The 24,788-nt window shown below is 43.2% G+C and overlaps 2 protein-coding genes across 5 annotated transcripts in view; one reads left to right on the top strand and one right to left on the bottom strand.

Moving 5' to 3' along the window:
• Window positions 1-852: 852 nt before the first annotated feature.
• On the bottom strand, window positions 853-24,786 carry LOC130283782 (mitogen-activated protein kinase kinase kinase 19-like). Of its 3 annotated transcripts, XM_056533240.1 has the most exons (5): window positions 24,656-24,776; window positions 10,367-10,424; window positions 9,479-9,571; window positions 1,352-2,049; window positions 853-1,096 (listed from the first exon to the last, which is right to left on the bottom strand). In XM_056533240.1, exons 4-5 carry the CDS (start codon window positions 1,852-1,854, stop codon window positions 1,039-1,041), a joined length of 561 nt encoding a protein of 186 aa, XP_056389215.1. In that variant the 5' UTR covers window positions 1,855-2,049; window positions 9,479-9,571; window positions 10,367-10,424; window positions 24,656-24,776; the 3' UTR covers window positions 853-1,038. The 3 variants fall into 3 exon arrangements, with proteins under 3 accessions (XP_056389215.1, XP_056389216.1, XP_056389217.1); XM_056533241.1 differs by lacking the exon at window positions 10,367-10,424 and having other exon boundaries at window positions 24,656-24,786; XM_056533242.1 differs by lacking the exons at window positions 10,367-10,424; window positions 24,656-24,776 and adding an exon at window positions 12,060-12,402.
• Window positions 24,688-24,788, top strand: part of RAB3GAP1 (RAB3 GTPase activating protein catalytic subunit 1) — a 110,164-nt gene continuing 110,063 nt past the window's right edge. For both annotated transcript variants that reach the window (XM_056533222.1, XM_056533223.1), the window contains exon 1: window positions 24,688-24,788. This exon is cut by the window's right edge and continues 57 nt beyond it. The gene's annotated coding sequence lies outside the window, so the exon portion shown is untranslated.

Raw genomic sequence — 24,788 nt, forward strand, 5'->3', positions numbered from 1 at the left:
TACTGTTTGGAAAACACGGTTGTATTGCTTTCTTCTTACAATGTGTGGGTCTTCGGTGCCGAGGTCAGGTGCCAGATCTGTGCTGGACTCCATGGCTAACAGTGAGCTGGAACTTTTATTTTGTTGTAAAGTTAAAGGGAACCAAGCACTAGATTTTACCATATATAACACTTGGCACTCGTTGCAGAGCGATGACAGCCCCTTTCAGACAGAGCAAAGCGATGACGAAGGCTGTCAATCACGTTGAGGGGGTGTCACTATGGCCGGAGCAATGGGACTAGGTAAGTATAGCTGCCTGTCCAGAGAACTACTTAAGAGGCAACGGGGGAAACTTACAAACTTTATACGCTCACCATCCCAGAAGGCAAAAATGTCCCCCGGGGAAGGTGAGAATAAAGATTTTACCATGCATAACGTGATGCCAAGCATTATTTATGGTAAAATCCAGTGCTTGGTTCCCTTTTAACTATTATGGTATTTTTTATTTTTTATTCAACTGGTACCAAAAAGTTAAACAGATTACTTCTATTTAAAAATCTTAATCCTTCCAGTACTTATCAGCTGCTGTATGCTCCAGAGGAAGTTCTTTTCTTTTTGAATTTATTTTCTGTCTGACCACAGTGCTCTCTGCTGCCACCTCTGTCCATGTCAGGAACTGTCCAGAACAGGAGAAGTTTGCTATGGGGATTTTCTCCTGCTCTGGACAGTTCCTGACATGGACAATGGTGGCAGCAGAAAGCACTGGTCAGACAGAAAAGAACTACACAACTTCCTGTGGAGCATACAGCAGCTGATAAGTACTGGAAGGATTAAGATTTTGAAATAGAAGTAATTTACAAATCTGTTTAACTTTCTGGCACCAGCTGATTTAAAAACAAAATTCCACCCAAGTACCCTTTTAAATAAGCAGGACCCCCAATTTACTGCATGGATGTCGAATGATTGACTGGTGGCCATTGGACTGGCCAAGTCATTCTGGTTTCTTTTGAGCAGGCAACACACTATGAAATCTGATGGCACATAGATTGTTTATGACGTTTAGTGAACAAAAGCGTGCTGGAGGAGCTGTTCTGACGATGGTCGCATGTGCTGATCCCTGCCAAAGAACAAATATATAGCTTTAGCTTTGATTGGCAGGTCTGCGAACAACTTGCATTAAAATAATAGTTTTATATGGGGAAAAATGATTTAGGTATTTTTATGACATGTCCTCCCTTGTTTCCACTGGAAAGGAGAGTCCTGCACAGGTTCTCCCCACTCAGTACCTAAGGGCACCCTCCCAGAGTGGGACTCCCTCCTTGCCTTTATGATATGATAAGCCCTTACATACAAGTCTGACAAGTTTACATACCTGGTAAAGCATAGATTGACAAATTCTCTTGCGTCCCCTGAGAGGTGATCTGAGAGGGTTGGCATAGGTCCCTTCGCTACAACAATATAACACATGGCCTGCACCCCATTCATGTGAGCCAGGGGGGCATTTCCAGTTGCCATTTCAAATACTGTGCATCCAATACTCCATATTTCTGACTTCATCCCATGTCCACACTCGCTGATCACTTCTGGTGCCATCCAATATGGTGTACCCAGCAATGAATACAGCATGTCCCCATGGGTCCCATTATTGCTCAGACTGTTGAGATGTTTTGCGCAGCCAAAATCAATGAGTTTTATGACCCCGTTTGGCATCAGCATGACATTGTTCCCTTTGATGTCTCGGTGCACAACTCTGTTCCGGTGCAGGTAGGAAATGCCCTGCAGGATGTGGCTCGTGTACTTGCTGATCAGAACTTCTTTCAGAGGACCAAATTGGCGTAAGTTGCTGGAAAGGGAGCCACCGGGGACATATTCCATTAAGATGGTCAACACTGAGTCTTCATAGGATGTCTCCAAGTATTCGACTATATTGGGGCGCTTTAGTGTTTTTAACAAGTCCACCTCTTCCTGTAACTTTTTATGTTCTTTTGCGAACACCTCTGGGTCTGAGTCGTGTAAAATCACCTGCTTTGCAGCAATGAGCTCTCCTTGACTTGTAAGACCACGATAGACCTATAACCAGACCATAAAATACTTAAATTAGTATGATGACAAGATCCCTACTACTCACCACATTCTGACCCTGATTTAACCTACAGGAAATACATGATCAGCCAATCATGAGCCAATCAGCCCTCTTAGCCATTGACTAGATGGATAGACATTTTCTGTGAGTCAAGATAAGTGGTGGGAATCCAGGCACCATCACAATGACAGCGGTTGGAGATTGGTCAGGTCAGTACAGGCAGTATCCTTAAAAAACACAAGTAAATGAATATACAGTGTGTTCAGAAAAGTCTTCAGACCCTTTTACTTTTTTCACATTTTGTTATGCTGGGACCCTGTGCTATGATAAACAAAAAAAAGTTCCCATCAATCTGCACTCAATTCCTCCCATTTCTCTTGATCATCTCTAATATGTTTCTCCACCTTGACTGGAGTCACGGGTGGTAAATTCAGCTGATCGGACAGAATTTGGGAAGACACAGCCCTGTCTATATAAGGTCTCACAGCTGGCAATGTGTATCAGAGCAAAAACCAAACCATGAGGAGGAAAGAACTGCCTGTAGAGCTCAGAAACAGGATTGTGTGAAGGCACAAATCTGGAGAAGGGGACAAAAAATTCTGCTACACTGTATGTTCCCAAGAGCACAGTTGCCTCTATGATTCTTACATGGAACAAGTTCGGAACAACAGTGATCATGGTGGGGGCCGCATCATGTCTGGTGGAAACCAGGCACTGCCCATCACCTGCCCAATACCATCCCTACAGTGATCATGGTGGGGGCAGCATCATGTCTGGAGGAAACCAGGCACTACCCATCACCTGCCCAATACCATCCCTACAGTGAAGCATGGTGGGGGCAGCATCATGTCTAGAGGAAACCAGGCACTGCCCATCACCTGCCCAATACCATCCCTACAGTGATCATGGTGGGGGCAGCATCATTTCTGGGGGAAACCAGGCACTGCCCATCACCTGCCCAATACCATCCCTACAGTGATCATGGTGGGGGCAGCATCATGTCTGGGGGAAACCAGGTACTGCCCATCACCTGCCCAATACCATCCCTACAGTGATCATGGTGGGGGCAGCATCATGTCTGGGGGAAACCAGGTACTGCCCATCACCTGCCCAATACCATCCCTACAGTGAAGTATGGTGGGGCAGCATCATGTCTGGAGGAAACCAGGTACTGCCCATCACCTGCCCAATACCATCCCTAGAGTGAAGTATGATGGGGGAAGTATTTTGCTGTGGGGACAGGGAGGCTGGTCATGGTTTAGGCAAACCTGAATGGAGCAAGTACAGAGATATATGTAATAAAAACCTGATTGAGGGCTCTTTGGGCCTCAGACTGGGCTGAAGGTTCACCTTCCAAGAAGACAAGGACATGGCTAAGACAACACAGGAACAGCTTAGGGACAACTGTGCTGGAGGTGAAGGGGTGCATGTTTGATGCTAGTGCTGCAGTTTGCACTTATTAAATTTAATGCCAAAATAAATTGCTCCATTCTGTGTCAAGCAAATATTTGTATACGCTGTGTCCTTCAGTCTGTGTCCAAGTAAAAAGTGTAACATTTAAAATTTTGATTTTTTTTCTAGTTTTAATAACATTTAAATAATAATATGTTTATTTTCATAATGCTAAGACAATAAACAGGGCTGTCCAGATATTGTCATTGTCAGTTTGTCATCAATCTCAGCTTTCATAATTTTTACTGTAAACATTTTAAATATGTAAATATTTTAATTAAGTTTTATTTATATTTAAATCTTGCTGCAAATATTTAAAACATTTTTTTTTTACAATTTAAATCTTGGCCTTTTGCCGCTACTACTGGTTCAGCATTTACTGTTGCCACTACTCCCCCTGCTGCCTCTATTATTGACGCCATCCACACAGCCACATTTCCAGCCTTCTCCTGTATTTCTAGCACATATCATTTGTTATACTGTATTCTGCTACTGCTGATACTACTAGCCCTTCACAGCCAAAATAACGACAAAACTGTAGCTTCTCCCCATACATGTTTTTTCTGCCCCATCTGTTTTTAACAATAAAACAAAATTCTGATAGTAGTCACTTTGGCAATAACTAGTGCTGTATTAGGGCTCATTCACACTACTGAACCTCTGCTGGGCACTGGCAAAACAAGCAGATGGGATCTCAGAACAATACAAGAACACGTTAAGCATGCACTTCACCCGGCTCATTCTAGTGATCAGTCGGGGTCAAACACTGAGACCCCAACCAATCTAAACCTTTTGCAATGTCCCAGTGCGGGACATGGTCCTGCACTACACTTAGGCCCTGTCAGGTTGAGTCCCTCAGTGACCTGGAGGCTCTCCTGCAGTGTCTCCCATGCTGTTTATAGATTGTCAAGTGTTGTCATAGGATTATAGTCAGTACATTAATGAATAGTTAGTCTACAGGACCTGTGAGAGGTCTGAAGGACCTGTGGAGTGTCACATGTTATGTTACCCAGAGAGCACCAGCTTAACCTATGACCCGCAGCTTGACCAATGGGCCTTAGTCCAATCCCCCACTATATAAAGGGGCGGCCATTACAATTCACTCCCCTAGCACTTGTGATTCTTTATTGAGACCAGCAACCACCAGAGATCTCAGTGCTAGTGACCAGCATCTCGAAGGCCACAAAGCTACAGTCATTCCAGTAAGTCAAAAGTCTATGTCTGCTGTTACTACAAATAGTCAAGTCCAGCCTGAAGTCAAATCTCTAAAGTCTATTACAAGTCTAATAGGTCCCAGCAAGCTGTGAGATCCTTCTGGGTTCCTAGCCACCTCTCTGGGAATCTGGCCTAGCTGTGAAGATAATTCCATCTGTCTTAATTCAGTAAAGCCTCCATTAAAACTTAACTGGTTGTGGACTCTCCTTTCACTAACTAGCCATTGGAATAGCGAAGATACCGCTCGCGTGGTTCCATTACCCGAAAACCACTCTGGCGTCACGAACACTAGGGGCTAACAACATCTTGCCCCAGGGGTTAATACTATCTGGCCCCACTACCAACACCGCTACACCCCGTGGTCCCGCCATACACCATGGGTCACCACACTTTATTATGTCTCTATGACATTTCAAATGTTTTTTCATAATAGTGCGAATTTAAAGGTTAATCAGTGGGAAACAGTGAAGCAATGTTTTATCTTATTTATGTGACTCTAATTTCCATAGTGATAGAAAGGTCTCTATGGTAACAATCACACTTTACCATGTCCTGTTGTCCGGTTTCGCTGACCTATTTCAGAAAACCACAATCCACATTTTTAGGGTTATAAGTCCCATATTACTAGACCTTTTCTCCACTTCAACCATCATTTTGAGGATTTCCATGATGCTGCTCCCAATTGTGCTTGAGTTCCCTATACTGGCTTCACTGATTGTGTTTAACTCATAATTTTGTTTTTTTGGGCTCTATTGTTTCATTCAGAGGAAACTCAGCCATGACTCCATCTTGTTTTTGTGTTTCATTTGCCCATTCCATACCATAAGTGACCATGTACTCCGTTTTGTGTTGATCTTTTTCTGCTTCTTCCTGTTTTGGTGATGAATTTCTTTGGCAATGGTTCATGGTAGATGGAGTTTTTTTGTTTTTCAGTTTAGGTGTCGCACGGCTATCTCTTGAGGAAGCTGCACGAGAACCTTTTGAAGAACTACTGCTAGTGGTGGAAGCAGAGCTGGTTTCTCTACGGTGCGGTGTCCATTTTAGGACAGCATCAGCTGTCAAGCTGTACCTCGCTCATCCTTCAGCCAAAATGGCGTCCCACCTCCTCCCTCGCTCATCCTTCAGACAAAACAGCGTCCCGCCTCCTCCCTCCTCTGTCAGGCGTCAGGCAAAACCTTTGTCATCCTTAAGTCTGTCATACCTCAGATGAAAGTGCTAAGTCAGCAGAGCTTCGGCAGACCTGCTAGCACAGACAGTGTGTGATTGGCTGCTGCCAGCAAAGATACTGTGATTGGTTGACGTAGGTGTGTGCAGTCCCGCTCCACTGTTTACACACATTTCTTTACAAACCCTAATCCTCTCATGTACCCAGCTTTCCCCTATTCCTGCAAAACAAACCTGCGCTAATCCTCTCATGTACCCAGCTTTCCCCTATTCCTGCAAAACAAACCTGCGCTAATCCTCTCATGTACCCAGCTTTCCCATATCCCTGCAAAACAAACCAGCGCTCTGGGCTTTTCCCCTATTCCTGCAAAACCTACAGTTATGTACTCAGCTTTTAACAATTCCTGATAAACCTACAGCTAACTACATAACTGTAGGTTTTGCAGGAATAGGGGAAAAGCTGAGAGCGCAGGTTTGTTTTGCAGGAATAGGGGAAAGCTGGGTACATGAGAGGATTTGGGTTTGTAAAGAAATGTGTCTAAACAGTGGAGCGGGACTGCACACACCTACGCTCCCATCAACCAATCACAGAATCTTTGCGCTCCCATCAACCAATCACAGTATCTTTGCTGCCAGCCAATCACACACTGTCTGTGCTAGCAGGTCTGCCGAAGCTGTGATGACTCAGCACTTTCATTTTCGTCTGAGGCATGAGAGAGTTTAGGTTGACAAAGGTTTTGCCTGACGGAGGAGGGAGGAGGACACAGTTTAGGAGGAGGGAGGAGGCATGATGCAGTTTTGGAGGAGGGAGGAGGCGGGATGCAGTTTTCGCTGAAGGATGAGGGAGGTACAGCTTAAAACTGACAGCGATTTGTCTGAGGGAGGAGGCGGGACGCCGTTTTGGCTGAAGGATGAGGGAGGTACGGCTGAAAACTGACAGTGATTTGTCTGGGGGAGGAGGCGGGACGCCGTTTTGGCTTAAGAATGAGGGAGGTACGGCTGAAAACTGACAGTGATTTGTCTGGGGGAGGAGGCGGGACGCCGTTTTGGCTGAAGGATGAGGGAGGTACGGCTGAAAACTGACAGTGATTTATCTGGGGGAGGAGGCGGGACGCCGTTTTGACTTAAGGATGAGGGAGGTACGGCTGAAAACTGACAGTGATTTGTCTGGGGGAGGAGGCGGGACGCCGTTTTGACTGAAGGATGAGCGAGGTGCGGCTGACGGCTGATGCTGTCCTAAAATGGACACCGTACTACGGGAATTGGAAACATTCACATAGACAGAAGGTGGGAACATTTGGTACATGACTGGACCGGTGCCTTGTTGTGATGATAGTTCAACAAACATATCATTTTATTTTATATTCTGGAAATCATGGGATGACTTTAATATGGGGAGGATGGGAGCGTTACTTGGAGAGTTCATGCGCTTTTGTGGATGAAGAGAGAGTTTAGCACAAGAACGCTGAATACTCTTGTCAGTGCTTCCTTGTGCCGAACGTGCAACTGTTTTGGACACTTTGGAAGCTGATGGCACAGAGAGAATTTACTAAGGGGAGTAAACGAACGCTCTTCCCACGGGTTTGGTTGCTCTTGGACTGGGGTGTTTGGTTTTTTTTATCGAGAGCTGACGTGGTCCTGATCTTCGTTGTTTTTTTTACTGTCAGTATATGGTTTTAACTCAGTCCACTATGTCTAAAATGAACCTCTAAAAGAAAGATACATAAAATTAGGTAGGGTGAGATTAGGCCAGTGAGCCTTTTAGCCGCACCTGCGGTGCACAGCAGGTTACGGTGATTGAGTGCCGTATAGCCACCGGGAGCAGTTCTACAGTGATCTTCATTTGATGTATAAGTGGCATGAGTAATTTCATGTAAGAGCCACTGTAACAGTGGCATTAACATCTGGTTTCCCACCTCACTGTGATATTTATTAAATCAAATATAGTGCCCACATTACACAGAATATAAAAGAGGGTAACATGACCCCTGATTCAGCTATATAGCAAGAGACACAGAGCTGCTGAGTGTGACACTAGACTATTGAAATATAAAATCTCAATAACTGTTTAAAATCCATGGTGGTTATATCGGCTTTGACCCATAGTGTTGGTTTTCAGATATCTAACTGACATTAGTGGTACTGGAATTTTAATCGTGTGTTTCTCACCTTTTTTCAGATTTTATTTCCATCATTTACACTTTCAAAATAACAGAAAACAAAAAATTTGGCGTCTGCAAAAGTTTGGGCACCCTGCAGAGTTAATATCTTGTACTGTCCGCTTTGGCAAGTATCACAGCTTGTAAACACTTTTTGTAGCCAGCCGAGAGTCTTTCAATTCTTGTTTGAGGTATCTTTACCCATTCTTCCTTACAAAAGTCTTCCAGTTCTTTGAGATTTCTGGGCTGTCTGTCACGCACTGCTCTTTTAAGGTCTATCCATAGATTTTCATTTATGTTGAGGTCAGGAGATTGTGAAGGCCGTGGTAAAACCTTCAGTTTACGCCTCTTGATATAATCCCCCGTGGATTTTGAGGTGTGTTTGGGATCATTATCAATTTGTAGAACCCATCCTCTCTTTAACTTCAGCTTTTTCACAGATGACATCAAGTTAGCATCCAAAATGTTCCCTGTGCCACTGGCTGCAATACAACCCCAAAGCATGATTGATCCACCCCCATGCTTAACAGTTGGACAGAGGTTCTTTTCATTAAATTCTGTTCCCCTTCTTCTCCAAACGTACCTTTGCTCATTCTGGCCAAAAAGTTAAATTTTTACCTCATCGGTCCATAGAACTTGTTTCCAAAATGCATCAGGCTTGTCTATATGTTCATTCGCAAAGTTCAAACGCTGATTTTTGTGGTGAGGACATAGAGGTTTTCTTCTGATGACTCTTCCATGAAGACCATATTTGTACAAGTATCTCTTTATAGTGGAATAGTGTACCACAACTCCAGTGTCTGCCAGATCTTTCTGGAGGGATTGCGCAGTCAAATGTGGGTTTTGAATTGTTTTTCTCACAATCCTGCGAGCTGTTCTGTCTGATATTTTGATGGTCTTCCAGATCTTGCTTTAACTTCCACTGTTCCTGATGACTGCCATTTCTTAATTACATTCCGAACAGAGGATATTGACATCTGAAAACGTTTTGCTATCTTCTTATAGCCTTCTCCAGCTTTGTGAGCGTCAACTATTTTCAGTTTCAGATTTCTAGACAACTGCTAAGAAGAACCCATGGTGCTGATTGTTGGGGCAAGGTCAGATGAGTCTGGGCATTTAAAACCTTTGAGATTGACATCACCTGGTCTTCCCAGATGATGATTGAGAACAATCCATGACACTGGCAGGTCTCAGCTTTGCAAAGGGGGCAGTGAATGCTATAAATACCTCAGGGTGCCCAAACTTTTGCAGACGCCATTTTTTTGTTTTCTGTTATTTTAAAGGGGAAATGATGGAAATAAAATCTAACTTTTGTTGACATATTATAAGAATGTAATGTAATCTGTAATAATCTGTAATTTGATGCCTTTTGGAGATTTTGCCATCTTTCCTTGGCTTCTTTATGCACATTAATACAAATTTTTACCTGGGGTGCCCAAACTTTTGATCCCCACTGTAGGTCTGTAAAATCTGGAATTGCTGTTTGGTCTTAGGTGGGTTACCAGCTTCAACTTATTCCCTGTAATATGGAAAGACAAGGATGTCAGTTCAGAATGAATCAGATACTGTAAATTCTGACTAGATTCCTAGAACAACCTACAACATGGCAGAGTTGGATGGATTATACACAGCTGTATAATATGCCAACATGGATCTTGCAGAAACAATATCCTGATATAACACTTGCATTTTGAACTCCCACATCCATCACATTGTATGACACTGGTGATTGGCTTAGAGGGTGCCACTGTTCATCGTGAGAAAGATGGCACAGAAGGTTAGGGCCAGTGTTGTAGAGCGTTCAGTGGAGACAAACAGAACAGAGAGGAGAGAAGGGGCTCTGAGATCATGAGGGGTGATAGACATTTATTCCCTATCCTGTTTATCTAAAGTGGTGTACTCCTTTAAAGGGGTACTCCACTGCCCCAGTGTCCCAAACATTTTGTTCCGAATGCTGGGTGCGGGCTGCGGGGGTCGTCACGCCCCTCATGATGTCACGCAATGCCCCCTCAATGCAAGTCTATGGGAGTAGTGCAATAGACACTACTTAGGGCAGAAGCTATAGAGAATAATAAATGCAAATATAAGGGAGTGCACATGGCCCAAAAATATAATTATTACTTAAAATGGGGCAAGAGGGCAACCATAAAAACACACAGCCTCCATTCATAAATGTGACAATATAGTTGATATAGGACAAAACACACTAAAAATACTTCTGGATTTTCAGAAGAAGATCCCTACCCAATCTGTATATACAAAAAAAGGATAGTACAGTACTTGACCATATAGGAAAGAGGCCTACACGTATTACCTGCTGCAGTGTTCAGGCTCTCCTCCAAAATATCACTGGAGATCTTGTCACTTCTCAGCTGAAATAGAAGCCAGGGCACAATTAGGGTATGGAACTACAAAAGAAATGGCCAGTGGGGAGGTGACCGGATCTGTGCAACTCACCACTGAACTCTATGGTAAATACAATTTAACTTAATTGCTTGGGGTCTCCGCGTCTATGAGACCTAGACAGCCTCATAGACTTATATTATGAGACCGTCCAGGTCACTTGGCAAAGAACCAGTAGAGAATACGCTAAGCGCCCGGCTTGTCTTCATGATCGGTCAGGGTCTGAACACTCAAACCCCAACCAACTAATGATAAAGCCCATTTGCCATGCCATAAGAATATGTTCACACTTTGTGCTAATGTTGCGGTTAGGGTTAAACGAATCAAATCAGCACAAATCAGATACGGCCTGAATTTCAAAAAATATATGCGTTTTGGCAAATCTGAACATTTTGTGACTAAATAAATAGTACTGACAGCAAAAGATCAGTGTTAGTGAGTGTGTGTTTATAGTGAGAAGAGAATAGAAAATTGATTGATTGCCTGTGTCCAAGTGACAATTTAAATCCTGTTGCCAATAGCAACAGACTGTTTTTAAATTATTTGTGTCAAATTATGCAGTCAGTGTTTTGCATCTAATTGCTAGTGACAACAAAAGTTGCATTGTTCTGTATAACGCATTGAACGAGCATTTAGAAACACTGTTATACTTCAGCCTGTGTTCATGTGGTAATTTATATCCCCTTGCTAATAGCAACATGTAGTCATTGTTTTTCATGTAAGTGTTAGTCACATAAAAATTGTATTGTTCTGCATTAAGCAAGTGTTTATGCAGCACCATTAAACTTAATTCTTTGTCTAGGTGACATTTCAAATCTTTTTGTTAATATTAATATGCACTCGTTGTTTTGCATCTAATTGCTAGTGCCACCAAAGATTGTCATCTTCTTCTGAAGCAAGGGTTTATATAGTGTCCTTCAGTCTGTGTCCAAGTACTCCACCATCAACATGTGGCGCAGCCATTATGGCCAGGAACAGTACACAACTTCCATGGCCATTTATCTCAGTACGGAAGATTTAAAAAAAAAAAAAAAAGGAAAAAACATGTTCACTAGGAGTAGGGTCTCTAGGTGCCGAAACCAGGTAACCAAGATGTGACGAAATGCAATTGAAGCAGTTTTTTTAAAATTACAGGTAAACACTGTGTGGTCATCCAGCTTCTGCACTGTGAGAAGATGCTCATTCACACACATTCCCATTCACACTTCTAAATTTCCGCTTGAGGAATTCTGCAAGTGGAAATTCAGAAGTGTGAATGGGAGTGCGGAAGTCCCCACTAGGTGAATATGTCTGTACCCTTATTTGCTGCACATCACTTGTGTTTAAATACTCTAGTAACATTGCAGTCTCCCACCAGGGTACGTCTTATACATATCCTTAAGCGTGTCTTGTCCAGCTCTTATATAGGTTACTATGTGGACCTCTTGCTCTGCACTTGGCAGACTTGTCTCTGTTTACAACTCTACCTGACAAACTTTTTAGTGATTTTAAATGTATTGTCTTTAATGCAGTTATGTTTAATAAAAATAAAATTCTGAATTTGATCTATATACGCCTGTATTTTTCCTTGGTTTACAATTCTATACATAGTAACATCTCATCACCTCTGTCAGTCTATAGGACGGTATGATGGATTATTCATCCCCTGGTGATCTTTAAACTGCGGCTCTCCGGCTGCTTCAAAACTACAACTGTCAGCATGTCTTGGAGGATGGAGTTCAGCAACAGTTATGGGCTGTCTGAGCATACTGGGAGTTGTAGTTCTGCTACAGTTGGAGAGCCACATGTTGGAGACCATTGCCCTAGAGATAGTCACCTGACAGACATGAGGTTACCTCTCATGGGTCGGCCCATGTATGCATTACACAGGACTGATCCATGGGCTATACCATTCTATTGAGCAGGCAGGGGTCAACTGCATTCATATAAGAGAGAAATTGTGATCTGTGACGCTATTTATACTGTGAAGCTATATTAGAGGGGTACTCCGGTGCTTAGACATCTTATCCCCTATCCAAAGGATAGGGGATAAGATGCATGATCGCGGGAGTGGCGCCGCTGGGGACCCCTGTGATCTTGCACCCGGCACCCCGTTTGTAATCAGTCCCCGGAGAGTGTTCGCTCCGGGTCTGACTACCGGCGACCACAGGGCCGGCAGCGTGTGACGTCACGCTCCGCCCCTCAATGCAAGCCTACGGGAGGGGGCATGATAGCTGTCACGCCCATGAACAATAAGAAAGAATTTGCTTTGACGCCACCATGAGTGACAAATGTCAAAAAGGTGATCAGCGGCCTCTGGTCACCACTACATCCTCGCGGACATCCATTGGCTCCATCATTCTGACCCCATTCAGAAAGATTTATGAGAGATGCAAGAAATTGAAGAAGCCAAGCGCCATGAAAGGTATCCAATGGTTCCTTCACCTCATTTTCTCTTAAGAAAGACCACGACAGAAGCCAAGGACCCGAGGAAAAGACTCTTACCTACAGAGATGACTACATGACTGGAGATGATGATGCCCATCATTATGCTGATAATGCCCATGAGGGGCTCTCAAGAGTTAAAAGACCTCGAGACATAGGAGATGCGGAGACCTTTCTGGACTACCAAGAACCGCCTCCTAAAATTCAGAGGATTGATCAGGACTCGGCCACAGAACGGCCCACTGCGAGCCTCAAGAGAAAGGCTGTGGCCTCAGAGGAGCCTGACACCCCACCACCAGCCAAGAAACACATGACAGAAGCCAAGTGTGACCAAAGTGGTGAAGATGAAGGTCCATCTCAGGAGAAGCCCCATCTCATCTCAGGAGAATTGGTCTGATGAAGCACCCAGAGGGGGCGTGAAATAGCTGTTACCTGTTTGTAGTGTGCTGCGTCCACACATGTCCTGTCTGCTGCTGCATTTCTTAAAATAAAGAAGAATTTTATGCTTCACGTAATCCGGTGGTGAGTACCTCCTGTATCTGCTTTCACATATTTCCATCTCAGGAGAAGCCCAATACCTGCACACCACAGAACAACAAGGGCCTGTCTCCGGGACAAATGACAGTGCTGCAAAGTCAGGACTATGACGGCATGCTGGACGATGAGCTCATCAACATGGCTCACGATCTCCTCCAAAGACAATTCCCCGACTCCGATGGCCTCCAACCTGTGGCCCTGTTCTCGTGCCCGGGTACGAGGTAATAAAAGATGCCGTTCAGATCCATAATGATTGGGAAAGAATGCATTGGCTAACCACCTGCTATAGAGATGGCAAGATCATGGTGGGCGACAGCATAAGAACCCACAATCTGTCACTTTCCATACGTGACCAGATAACAAACCTGTACAGTGGAGTGGTACACAAGCCCCTTAATCATCTGCACTTTCTGGAAATAGACCAGCAGAAGAATAACTACGACTGTGGAGTCTTTGCCATCGCTTTTGCCTACGAGTTGCTGGCAGAGGATGGAGACCCCGAGGTGACATATGACCACACGGCAATAAGGGGACATCTCATAAACTGTTTACAGAACGGAAGCATAACCAAATTTACCAGAATGGAAAAGACCTCCACCGAGTCCAGCACGCAATTACAGCGCTAGTGTGCGCCTTATAATAAATATATATATACCTAAGAATATTGTGCCATTTTGTGTACTTAATATACATGCAAAAAGGTAAAAGTGAAAATCATAGAATTAAAACATTCAACAACATTGATGACACGGTCATAATACATATCAGCCTAGAGTTCTATTAGCGGCTCTAGACTCGATCTCGGGCCCCCGCTTACCAGGGGCGCACATAGGATTTTCTCACAGCTTGGGGTTTAACCCCTTAACGACGCAGGACGTATATTTACGTCCTGCGCCGGCTCCCGCGATATGAAGCGGGATCGCGCCGCGATCCCGCATCATATCGCGTCGGTCCCGGCGCTAATCAACGGCCGGGACCCGCGGCTAATACCACACATCGCCGATCGCGGCGATGTGCGGTATTAACCCTTTAGAAGCGGCGGTCAAAGCTGACCGCCGCTTCTAAAGTGAAACTGAAAGTATCCCGGCTGCTCAGTCGGGCTGTTCGGGACCGCCGCGGTGAAATCGCGGCGTCCCGAACAGCTGATCGGACACCGGGAGGGCTCTTACCTGCCTCCTCGGTGTCCGATCGACAAATGACTGCTCCGTGCCTGAGATCCAGGCAGGAGCAGTCAAGCGCCGATAATGCTGATCACAGGCGTGTTAATACACGCCTGTGATCAGGATGAGAGATCAGTGTGTGCAGTGTTATAGGTCCCCTTCCCTAATAAAAGTTTGAATCACCCCCCTTTTCCCATAAAAAAAATAAAACAGTGTAAAAAAAATAAAAATAAACATATGTGGTATCGCTGCGTGCGTAAATGTCCGAACTATAAAAATATATCATTAATTAAGCCGTACGGTCAATGGCGTACGCGCAAAAAAATTCCAAAGTCCAAAAAAGCGTATTTTGGTCACTTTTTATAACATTAAAAAATTTATAAAAAGTGATCAAAAAGTCCGATCGAAACAAAAATCATACCGATAAAAACTTCAGATCACGGCGCAAAAAATGAGTCCTCATACCGCCCCGTACGTGGAAAAATAAAAAAGTTATAGGGGTCAGAAGATGACATTTTTAAACGTATAAATTTTCCTGCATGTAGTTATGATTTTTTCCAGAAGTGCGACAAAATCAAACCTATATAAGTAGGGGATCATTTTAACCGAATGGACCTACAGAATAATGATAAGGTGTAATTTTTACCGAAATATGCACTGCGTAGAAACGGAAGCCCCCAAAAGTTACAAAATGGCGTTTTTTTTCCATTTTGTCGCACAATGATTTTTTTTTCCGTTTCGCCGTGCATTTTTGGGTAAAATGACTAATGTCACTGCAAAGTAGAATTGGTGACGCAAAAAATAAGCCATAATATGGATTTTTAGGTGGAAAATTGAAAGGGTTATGATTTTTAAAAGGTAAGGAGGAAAAAACGAAAGTGCAAAAACGGAAAAACCCTGAGTCCTTAAGGGGTTAAAAACATAAAATAATACCTCCACACCAGGACAACGTATTATTACTGTAAGAACTAATACCATCATACTGTTACTACATATAAAACACTATACAGAGACCAAAAACACCACTATACAAGGCACAAATAATTGTACAGTAAAATCTCCCTTAGCAGACACCTCCCAATAGCGGACAGTTTTTAATTCCTCAGCAGAGTACCCATAAGACTTAGACTGGAATTCCACTTGTTTTTTTTGGGGGGGAAAAACGCCAAGAAAAATGCCAATTCTGCCGCATGGCGTTTTTTTCAGCCAAAAAACGCTGTGGCCAGATGTTAGTTGTAAATCAATGAGAAATCGCAAAATTCTTATTCCACTTGGAGTTTTTCTCTTTGGCGTTTTTCAGATTGTTGGTAATCGCAGCATGTTGAGCCACTGGCGTTTTTTTTAGTAAAAATCGTAGAAGTCTATGGGAGTGAAAAAACGCCAAGAAAAACGATATGTGGGTTTTATCTTTGGCATTTTTTCAAGCGGTTTTCATTCTTTTTTGGACTTTAGAGATCCAAAAAAGTGATAGAGATACCTTTTTTAATAAAATTTCGTAGGGCACCATTAAAAAAATAAAATAAAAAAGATACAGTAGTGAAGGAAAAAATTGTATCTAACGAAATTTATCTTTTTTATTACAACATTTTTATACATTTTTAAACAGGGATCAATTTATACGGGCGGACGGGGACCTAAAAATTTAGCCAACAATAATAAAAATGTAGTGTGTGTGTGTTTTTCACATTTTTTCTTTTTTTACATTTTTTTAGGTAGTCCTACTACTCCCAGCATGGAACACACTGTTCCATGCTGGGAGTAGTAGTAGCTGTACTAATTGACAGATCGCCCATTGTGATCCTCCTGTATAATGTATAGATGCAGCGGCCACTCTTCTATGGTCCCCTGCACTGCAGTATATATACACATATTCATATTTCCCGCAGAGAGCTGTGATTGGCCAGATGGTTCCAGCCAATCACAACTCTCTGTGGGAAATATGAATATGTGTATACAGGGTGGGCCATTTCTATGGATACACCTTAATAAAATAGGAATGGTTGGTGATATTAACTTCCTGTTTGTGGCACATTAGTATATGTGAGGGGGGAAACTTTTCCAGATGGGTGGTGCCCATGGCGGCCATTTTGAAGTCGGCCATTTTGTATCCAACTTTTGTTTTTTTAATAGGAAGAGGGTCATGTGACACATCAAACTTATTGGGAATTTCACAAGAAAAACAATGATGTGCTTGGTTTTAACCCCTTAAGGACCAGCCCAAATAAACCTGTACACCCCTGAAAGACCAGGCCTGTTTTTTCAAATCGGGAATGTCTGTCTTTATTAGAGAATAACTCTGGTAATGTTTTGCCAATCACGATAATTCTGACATTGTTTTTTTGTCACAAGTTGTCCTTCATGTACATAGTAAAAGTAAGCCGATATCATTTGTAGTTTTTTTTTTTACAATGCAAAAAATCATGAATTTTTTTTTTTAAATTACGATTTTTTGCTATTTTAACACTAATAGGTTGGATATATATTGATACATACTGACCAAATAGTTTATGAAACTTATACTTTCAGATGTCTACTTTATTTTGACAGCATTTTTTTTTTTGTTTTTAATTAACATTGTAAATGAATTAGAAGCCTAACAATTTAACTAGAAATTTTGAAAATTTTGAAAATTTGAAAAGTACATCTTTTTTTTATGTGCTATGCAAGATTTGCAGAAGTTTGAATGTAGTAGAACATAGGAACACCCCCCCCCCCCCCCCAAATGACCCCATTTTAAAAACTAGACCCCTCAAGGTATTCGCTAGGGGGTACAGTGAGTATTTTAACACCATCATTTTTTGGCAGGAATTATTACAAAGTCAGTGTTAAAAATTCGAAATTTGCATTTTTTTCACAAATGCATCATTTGTGGGGCATATTTTTTGTACATCACTTCTGATATTGCAAGAAATGCAGCCAATATTTTATTAAGCTGCTTGGCCCGTGTTTGGAAATACCCCCGCTTAGGCCATATTTGGTTCCTTGGCGGCGTGGTAGGACTCAGAAGGAGAGGAGCGCCATTTGGCTTTCAGGGCATCATTATATGAATAGTCACCATTCATACTGCATTTCTGCAGTATAGGTGTCCGTTGTCTTGTCAAAAAAGGGATGTCAAAGTATATTGTAGCAGTCTCATTCAGAAATAAATGGAGCTGCTACAGTATACGTCAGCATCACTATTTTTGACATGATGCTGACGGATACCTCTAACACTGCGGAAGCGCAGTATGAATGGGAAGCAGTTTAGGGTCACATAGAGCGAATCCGCAGCATATTTCACACTGCAGATGCCCCCGGCAGTCCCAAGGGCGAGATCACTGCTGTGGCTGGGTAGCTCAGTGTCTCCGCTCATGACTGCCGGCGGTAAATCCGCCGCTATTAGTGGACACACAAAGCTACCCAGCCGCAGCAGGGAGCTCATTATTGTGACTGTTGGCGGGCATCCGCAGCATGTAATATGCTGCAGATGTGGGCCGTGTGATACTACACATTATACATTTTTATTTTTTATTATATTTATTTAATAAATGTGTTTATTTTTTTTTACACTTTTTGTAACTTTTTTTATACACTTTTATTTATTTTATATTTTTTTTAACTTTTTTTTAATGCTTTGGAATACTTAGTATTCCAAAGCATTGCAGATATATGCTGCCTGCTATTTTTACACTAGCAGGCAGCATATCAGGACGTGCCTCTGGCACGTCCTGGCAGGCAATATCCAGGGCAGACCTGGGGGTCCTTGTAAAGACCCCCGGCTGCCCAGGTAAGCAGCAGCACCCCGCGATCGTTACGGGGTGCTACAGGAGAGAGACAGAGGGAGCCCCCCTCCTTCTGTCAAAACTCCTTACAGCTCATGGTTGCTTCCGACCGCGGCTGTAAGGGTTAAACTGCCGGGACCAAAGTTTTCTTCGGTCCCGTCAGTGCGGCAGGTCCCCGCCCGCCGGGGACTACACACAGCACCCCGTGATCGCGCTGCGGGGTGCTGCAGGGGGGACAGAGGGAGCTCCCTCCCTCTGTCATAACACTTACAGTCCGCCGTCACTTCCGACCGCGGCTGTAACGGTTAAACTGCCGGGACCTAAGTTTTCTTTGGTCCCGGCAGTGCGGCAGGGTCCCGGCTGTGTGTAACAGCCGAGTCCCTGCCGTGATCTCGTGGGTGCACTGGGCAGCACCCACGAGAACCATGGACTAGTATACAAGTCCTGGTGCGGGAACGTTCATCCTGCTTGGACGCATATACACGTCCATGGTCGTTAAGGGGTTAACATAACTTTATTCTTTCATGAGTTTTTTACAAGTTTCTGACCACTTATCAAATGTGTTCAATGTGCTGCCCATTGTGTTGGATTGTCAATGCAACCCTCTTCTCTATATACTGCTATATACTACTATATACACCGCAGGAGAAATGCTAGCACAGGCTTCCAGTATCCGTATACACTGCTATATACTACTATATACACCGCAGGAGAAATGCTAGCACAGGCTTCCAGTATCCGTATACACTGCTATATACCACTATATACACCGCAGGAGAAATGCTAGCACAGGCTTCCAGTATCCGTATACACTGCTATATACTACTATATACACCGCAGGAGAAATGCTAGCACAGGCTTCCAGTATCCGTATACACTGCTTTATACTACTATATACACCGCAGGAGAAATGCTAGCACAGGCTTCCAGTATCCGTATACACTGCTATATACTACTATATACGCCGCAGGAGAAATGCTAGCACAGGCTTCCAGTATCCGTATACACTGCTATATACTACTATATACACCGCAGGAGAAATGCTAGCACAGGCTTCCAGTATCCGTATACACTGCTATATACTACTATATACACCGCAGGAGAAATGCTAGCACAGGCTTCCAGTATCCGTATACACTGCTATATGCTACTATATACACCGCAGGAGAAATGCTAGCACAGGCTTCCAGTATCCGTATATACTGCTATATACTACTATATACACCGCAGGAGAAATGCTAGCACAGGCTTCCAGTATCCGTATACACTGCTATACTACTATATACACCGCAGGAGAAATGCTAGCACAGGCTTCCAGTATCCGTATACACTGCTATATACTACTATATACACCGCAGGAGAAATGCTAGCACAGGCTTCCAGTATACGTATACACTGCTATATACTACTATATACACCACAGGAGAAATGCTAGCACAGGCTTCCAGTATCCGTATACACTGCTATATACTACTATATACACCGCAGGAGAAATGCTAGCACAGGCTTCCAGTATCCGTATTCACAGCTATATACTACTATATACACCGCAGGAGAAATGCTAGCACAGGCTTCCAGTATCGGTATACACTGCTATATACTATTATATACACCGCAGGAGAAATGCTAGCACAGGCTTCCAGTATCCGTATACACTACTATATACTACTATATACACCGCAGGAGAAATGCTAGCACAGGCTTCCAGTATCCGTATACACTGCTATATACTACTATATACACTGCAGGAGAAATGCTAGCACAGGCTTCCAGTATCCGTATACACTGCTATATACTACTATATACACCGCAGGAGAAAAGCTAGCACAGGCTTCCAGTATCCGTATACACTGCTATATACTATTATATACACCGCAGGAGAAATGCTAGCACAGGCTTCCAGTATCCATATACACTGCTATATACTACTATATACAGCGCAGGAGAAATGCTAGCACAGGCTTCCAGTATCCGTATACACTGCTATATACTACTATATACACCGCAGGAGAAATGCTAGCACAGGCTTCCAGTATCCGTATACACTGCTATACTACTATATATATACACCGCAGGAGAAATGCTAGCACAGGCTTCCAGTATCCGTATACACTGCTATATACTACTATATACACCGCAGGAGAAATGCTAGCACAGGCTTCCAGTATCCGTATACACTGCTATATACTACTATATACACCGCAGGAGAAATGCTAGCACAGGCTTCCAGTATACGTATACACTGCTATATACTACTATATACACCGCAGGAGAAATGCTAGCACAGGCTTCCAGTATCCGTATACACTGCTATATACTACTATATACACCGCAGGAGAAATGCTAGCACAGGCTTCCAGTATCCGTATACACTGCTATATACTACTATATACACCGCAGGAGAAATGCTAGCACAGGCTTCCAGTATCAGTATATACTGCTATATACTATTATATACACCGCAGGAGAAATGCTAGCACAGGCTTCCAGTATCCGTATACACTACTATATACTACTATATACACCGCAGGAGAAATGCTAGCACAGGCTTCCAGTATCCGTATACACTGCTATATACTACTATATACACCGCAGGAGAAATGCTAGCACAGGCTTCCAGTATCCGTATACACTGCTATATACTACTATATACACCGCAGGAGAAATGCTAGCACAGGCTTCCAGTATCCGTATACACTGCTATATACTATTATATACACCGCAGGAGAAATGCTAGCACAGGCTTCCAGTATCCGTATACACTGCTATATACTACTATATACAGCGCTGGAGAAATGCTAGCACAGGCTTCCCGTATCCGGAGTTTCAGGTGCTGCAAAATGGGCAAAACAAAAATTGGAACAGGACCCTCAGTTTACGCAGAAGATTTTGTTCAGTGATGAGGAAACTTTTATGTGAATGGTGAAGTTAACAAACAAAACCACCGCTATTGGTCTGACACTAACCCACATTGGATAGATCCCTACAAGACTGGTGGAACACAAACATTGATGGTATTGTGTGGTATATGGGGTACAAAGATAGTGGGGCCATTCTTCATCAATGGAAACCTCAAGGCCACTGGATATGTGAAATTGCTACATGATGATGTGTTTCCCTCTTCATGCACTGAAGCTGCACCTTCCCTGAGTTTTTCCAGCAAGATGGTGACCACCACATTATGGGTGTCAGGTCCGAGCATTCCTAGATGAACAGTTTCCTGGAAAGTGGATTGGTCGTCGTGGGCCAGTTGAATGGCCCCCAAGGTCTCCCGATCTGACCCGCTTAGACTTATCTTTGGGGTCATCTGAAGGCAATTGTCTACGCTGTGAAGATACGAGATGTGCAGCACCTGAAACTACGGATACTTGAAGCCTGTGCTAGCATTTCTCCTGCGGTGTATATTGTAGTATATAGCAGTGTATACGGATACTGGAAGCCTGTGCTAGCATTTCTCCTGCGGTGTATATAGTAGTATATAGCAGTGTATACGGATACTGGAAGCCTGTGCTGGCATTTCTCCTGCGGTGTACATAGTAGTATATAGCAGTGTATACAGATACTGGAAGCCTGTGCTGGCATTTCTCCTGCGGTGTATATAGTAGTATATAGCAGTGTATACGGATACTGGAAGCCTGTGCTAGCATTTCTCCTGCGGTGTATATAGTATTATATAGCAGTGTATACGGATACTGGAAGCCTGTGCTAGCATTTCTCCTGCGGTGTATTTAGTAGTATATAGCAGTGTATACGGATACTGGAAGCCTGTGCTAGCATTTCTCCTGCGGTGTATCTAATAGTATATAGCAGTGTATATGGATACTGGAAGCCCGTGCTAGCATTTCTCCTGCGGTGTATATAGTAGTATATAGCAGTGTATATGGATACTGGAAGCCCTGGCCGCCATGGTCACCACCCATCTTGAAAAGTTTCCCCCCTCACATATACTAATGTGCCACAAACAGGAAGTTGATATCACCAACCATTCCCATTTTATTAAGGTGTATCCAAATAAATGGCCCACCCTGTATATACGGCAGTGCAAGGGACCATAGAAGAGCGTCCGCTGCATCTACACATTATACAGGAGGAACACAGTGGGTGTCAGTAGTGACATCCGCTGTGATCTTTCCTTAATTACAGGTACTACTACTCCCAACATGGAGCACACACTGCTCAATGCTGGGAGCTGTAGTCCCTGCATTAATAGACAGAACGCAACAGGTGTCAGAAGTTACACTCGCTGCGATGTCTATTAATGCAGGTACTACAGCTCCCAGCATTGAGCAGAGTGTACTCCATGTTGGGAGTAGTAGTACTTGCAGTTAAGGACACATCACAGCGGATGTCACTACTGACACTCGCTGTGATCGTCCTGTCTATAGCAGAGATGGAGCGGCTGTATACAGCACTCGCATCTCTGCTCTGTACTCCGGCCACTCACTCATTCATATTTCCCTCAGAGCTGTGATTGGCTGCAACCATCCAGCCAATCAGAGCTCTGGGCGGAAAATATGAATGAGTGATGTTCTATTCACATCACCGGCCGGAGTACAGAGCAGAGATGCGAGCGCTGTATACAGCCGCATCTCTGCTATATTATGGACGATCGCATTGGGTGTCCCGGGGCGATATGTCTATTAGTTGACACCCGGGGCGATATGTCTATTAGTACAGGTACTAGTACTCCCACCATGGAACAGTCTGTTCCATGCTGGGAGTAGTAGTACTACCTAAAAATTTAAAAAATAGAGAAAAAAAGTGAAACACACACACTTTATTAAACATGAATTAAAATTTAGTTATAAAAAAATTATATTTCGTTAAATACATTTTTTTTCCATCACTATTGCATCCTTTTGTTTTTTTTGGGGGTACCCAACAAATTTTGGGTACCAAAAAAAAATAAAAAATGGCAAAAAGTGCCAAAAATGCAATTTCCACACGAATTAAAAAAGGCCAGAAAAAACGCCAGAAAAAACGCCAGACGCAGGACATTGCACTGGCATTTTTTCAGGCTTTTTTTTTCAACCCGAAAAACGCAGGACAAAAAACCAAGTGGAAACTTAGCCTTCGGAAGCCTGGCAAAGCTGGGGAAATACTGTGCGCCCTGCAATGTGTTCTGCCAGCCATAGATGAATATACATCATTGTTCCCCAGGCAACGCAGGGTACTCAGCTAATAGTACCGATAAAACATAAGACATTTCTGCAAAAAATAAATTAAAAAAATAATAAAATAACAAGCTCTTATATGGCTATGTCATTGGGAGAATAAGAATGTTATGGCGAAATGCTATGGCGACAAAAAAATAAAATAAAATATAACGAAGTGGGTTTTATACTAGTTTGATATTGCAAACTTGCCGTCACGACAAAGGGGATTAATACCACATTTGTAGGGGTCTCCCTCCCCAAACGCCCCGTTCGAGTTGGACCCCCCCAGATCTGATATTGGTGGATAATCCAATTCATGGGCCTGTGTTTCCCAACCGTGTTACCTCCAGCTGTTGCAAAACTACAACTTCCAGCATGCCCGGACAGCCTTCGGCTGTCCGGGCATGCTGGGAGTTGTAGTTTTGCAACAGCTGGAGGCACCCTAGTTGGGAAACGCTGCCACAGGCCCTTTATATTTAAAGGGGTACTCCACTGGAAAACATTTTTTTTTTATATCAACTGACTTCTATTTAAAAATCTTAATCCTTCCAGTACTTATCAGCTGTTGTATACTACAGAGGAAGTTCTTTTCTTTTTAAATTTCCTTTCTGTCTGACCACAGTGCTCTCTGCTGACAGCTCTGTCCATTTTAGGAACTGTCCAGAACAGCATATGTTTGCTATGGGGATTTGCTTCTACTCTGGACAGTTCCTAAAATGGACAGAGGTGTCAGCAGAGAGCACTGTGGTCAGACAGAAAGGAAATTCAAAAAGAAAAGAACTTCCTGTGGATCATAACAGCAGCTGAGAAGTACTGGAAGCATTAAGATTTTTTAATAGAAGTAATTTACACATATGTTTTAATTTCTGGCACCAGTTGATTTAGAAAAAAATGTTTTCTAGTGGAGTACCCCTTTAAGTCAGAAACAGCGCCACTCTTGTCCTGAGTTTCTGTGTGGTATTGCAGCGTGGTTCTATTGAATCGAATTGAGCTTATTTGTAATACCGCTTGCAACCTGAGGACTAAATGAAAAATATTTTGTTGCCCATAGCAACCAATCACAGCGCAGCTTTCATTTTCATTCTACTCTTAGGTTGCTATGGGAACAAGGATTTTTTTTTCTTTTGAATAGGGATTAATTACAAGCAATGATATGACAGACCAGTCACGTGATGAAGATCCTCAGGTTACATCGTACACACGGCTCATAGGGGAACCTCTGCAGTGACAGCGCCCGGTCGGGGTTCGCAGAGACCTCACAGGGGCCCCGGGAGATGTTTTCCTCCAGTTCCGGC

The sequence above is a fragment of the Hyla sarda genome, chromosome 8, assembly GCF_029499605.1.
Source record: "Hyla sarda isolate aHylSar1 chromosome 8, aHylSar1.hap1, whole genome shotgun sequence".
Classification (NCBI taxonomy): Eukaryota; Metazoa; Chordata; class Amphibia; order Anura; family Hylidae; genus Hyla; species Hyla sarda.

Coding starts and splice junctions, on each gene's coding strand:
- LOC130283782 (XM_056533241.1), bottom strand. CDS start 1,854: ATGGAATATGTCCCCGGTGGCTCCCTTTCCAGCAACTTACGCCAATTT. Junction 1,097..1,351: donor GTCAATCTATGCTTTACCAG/GTATGTAAACTT, acceptor GTTCTTTGGCAG/GGATCAGCACATGCGACCAT.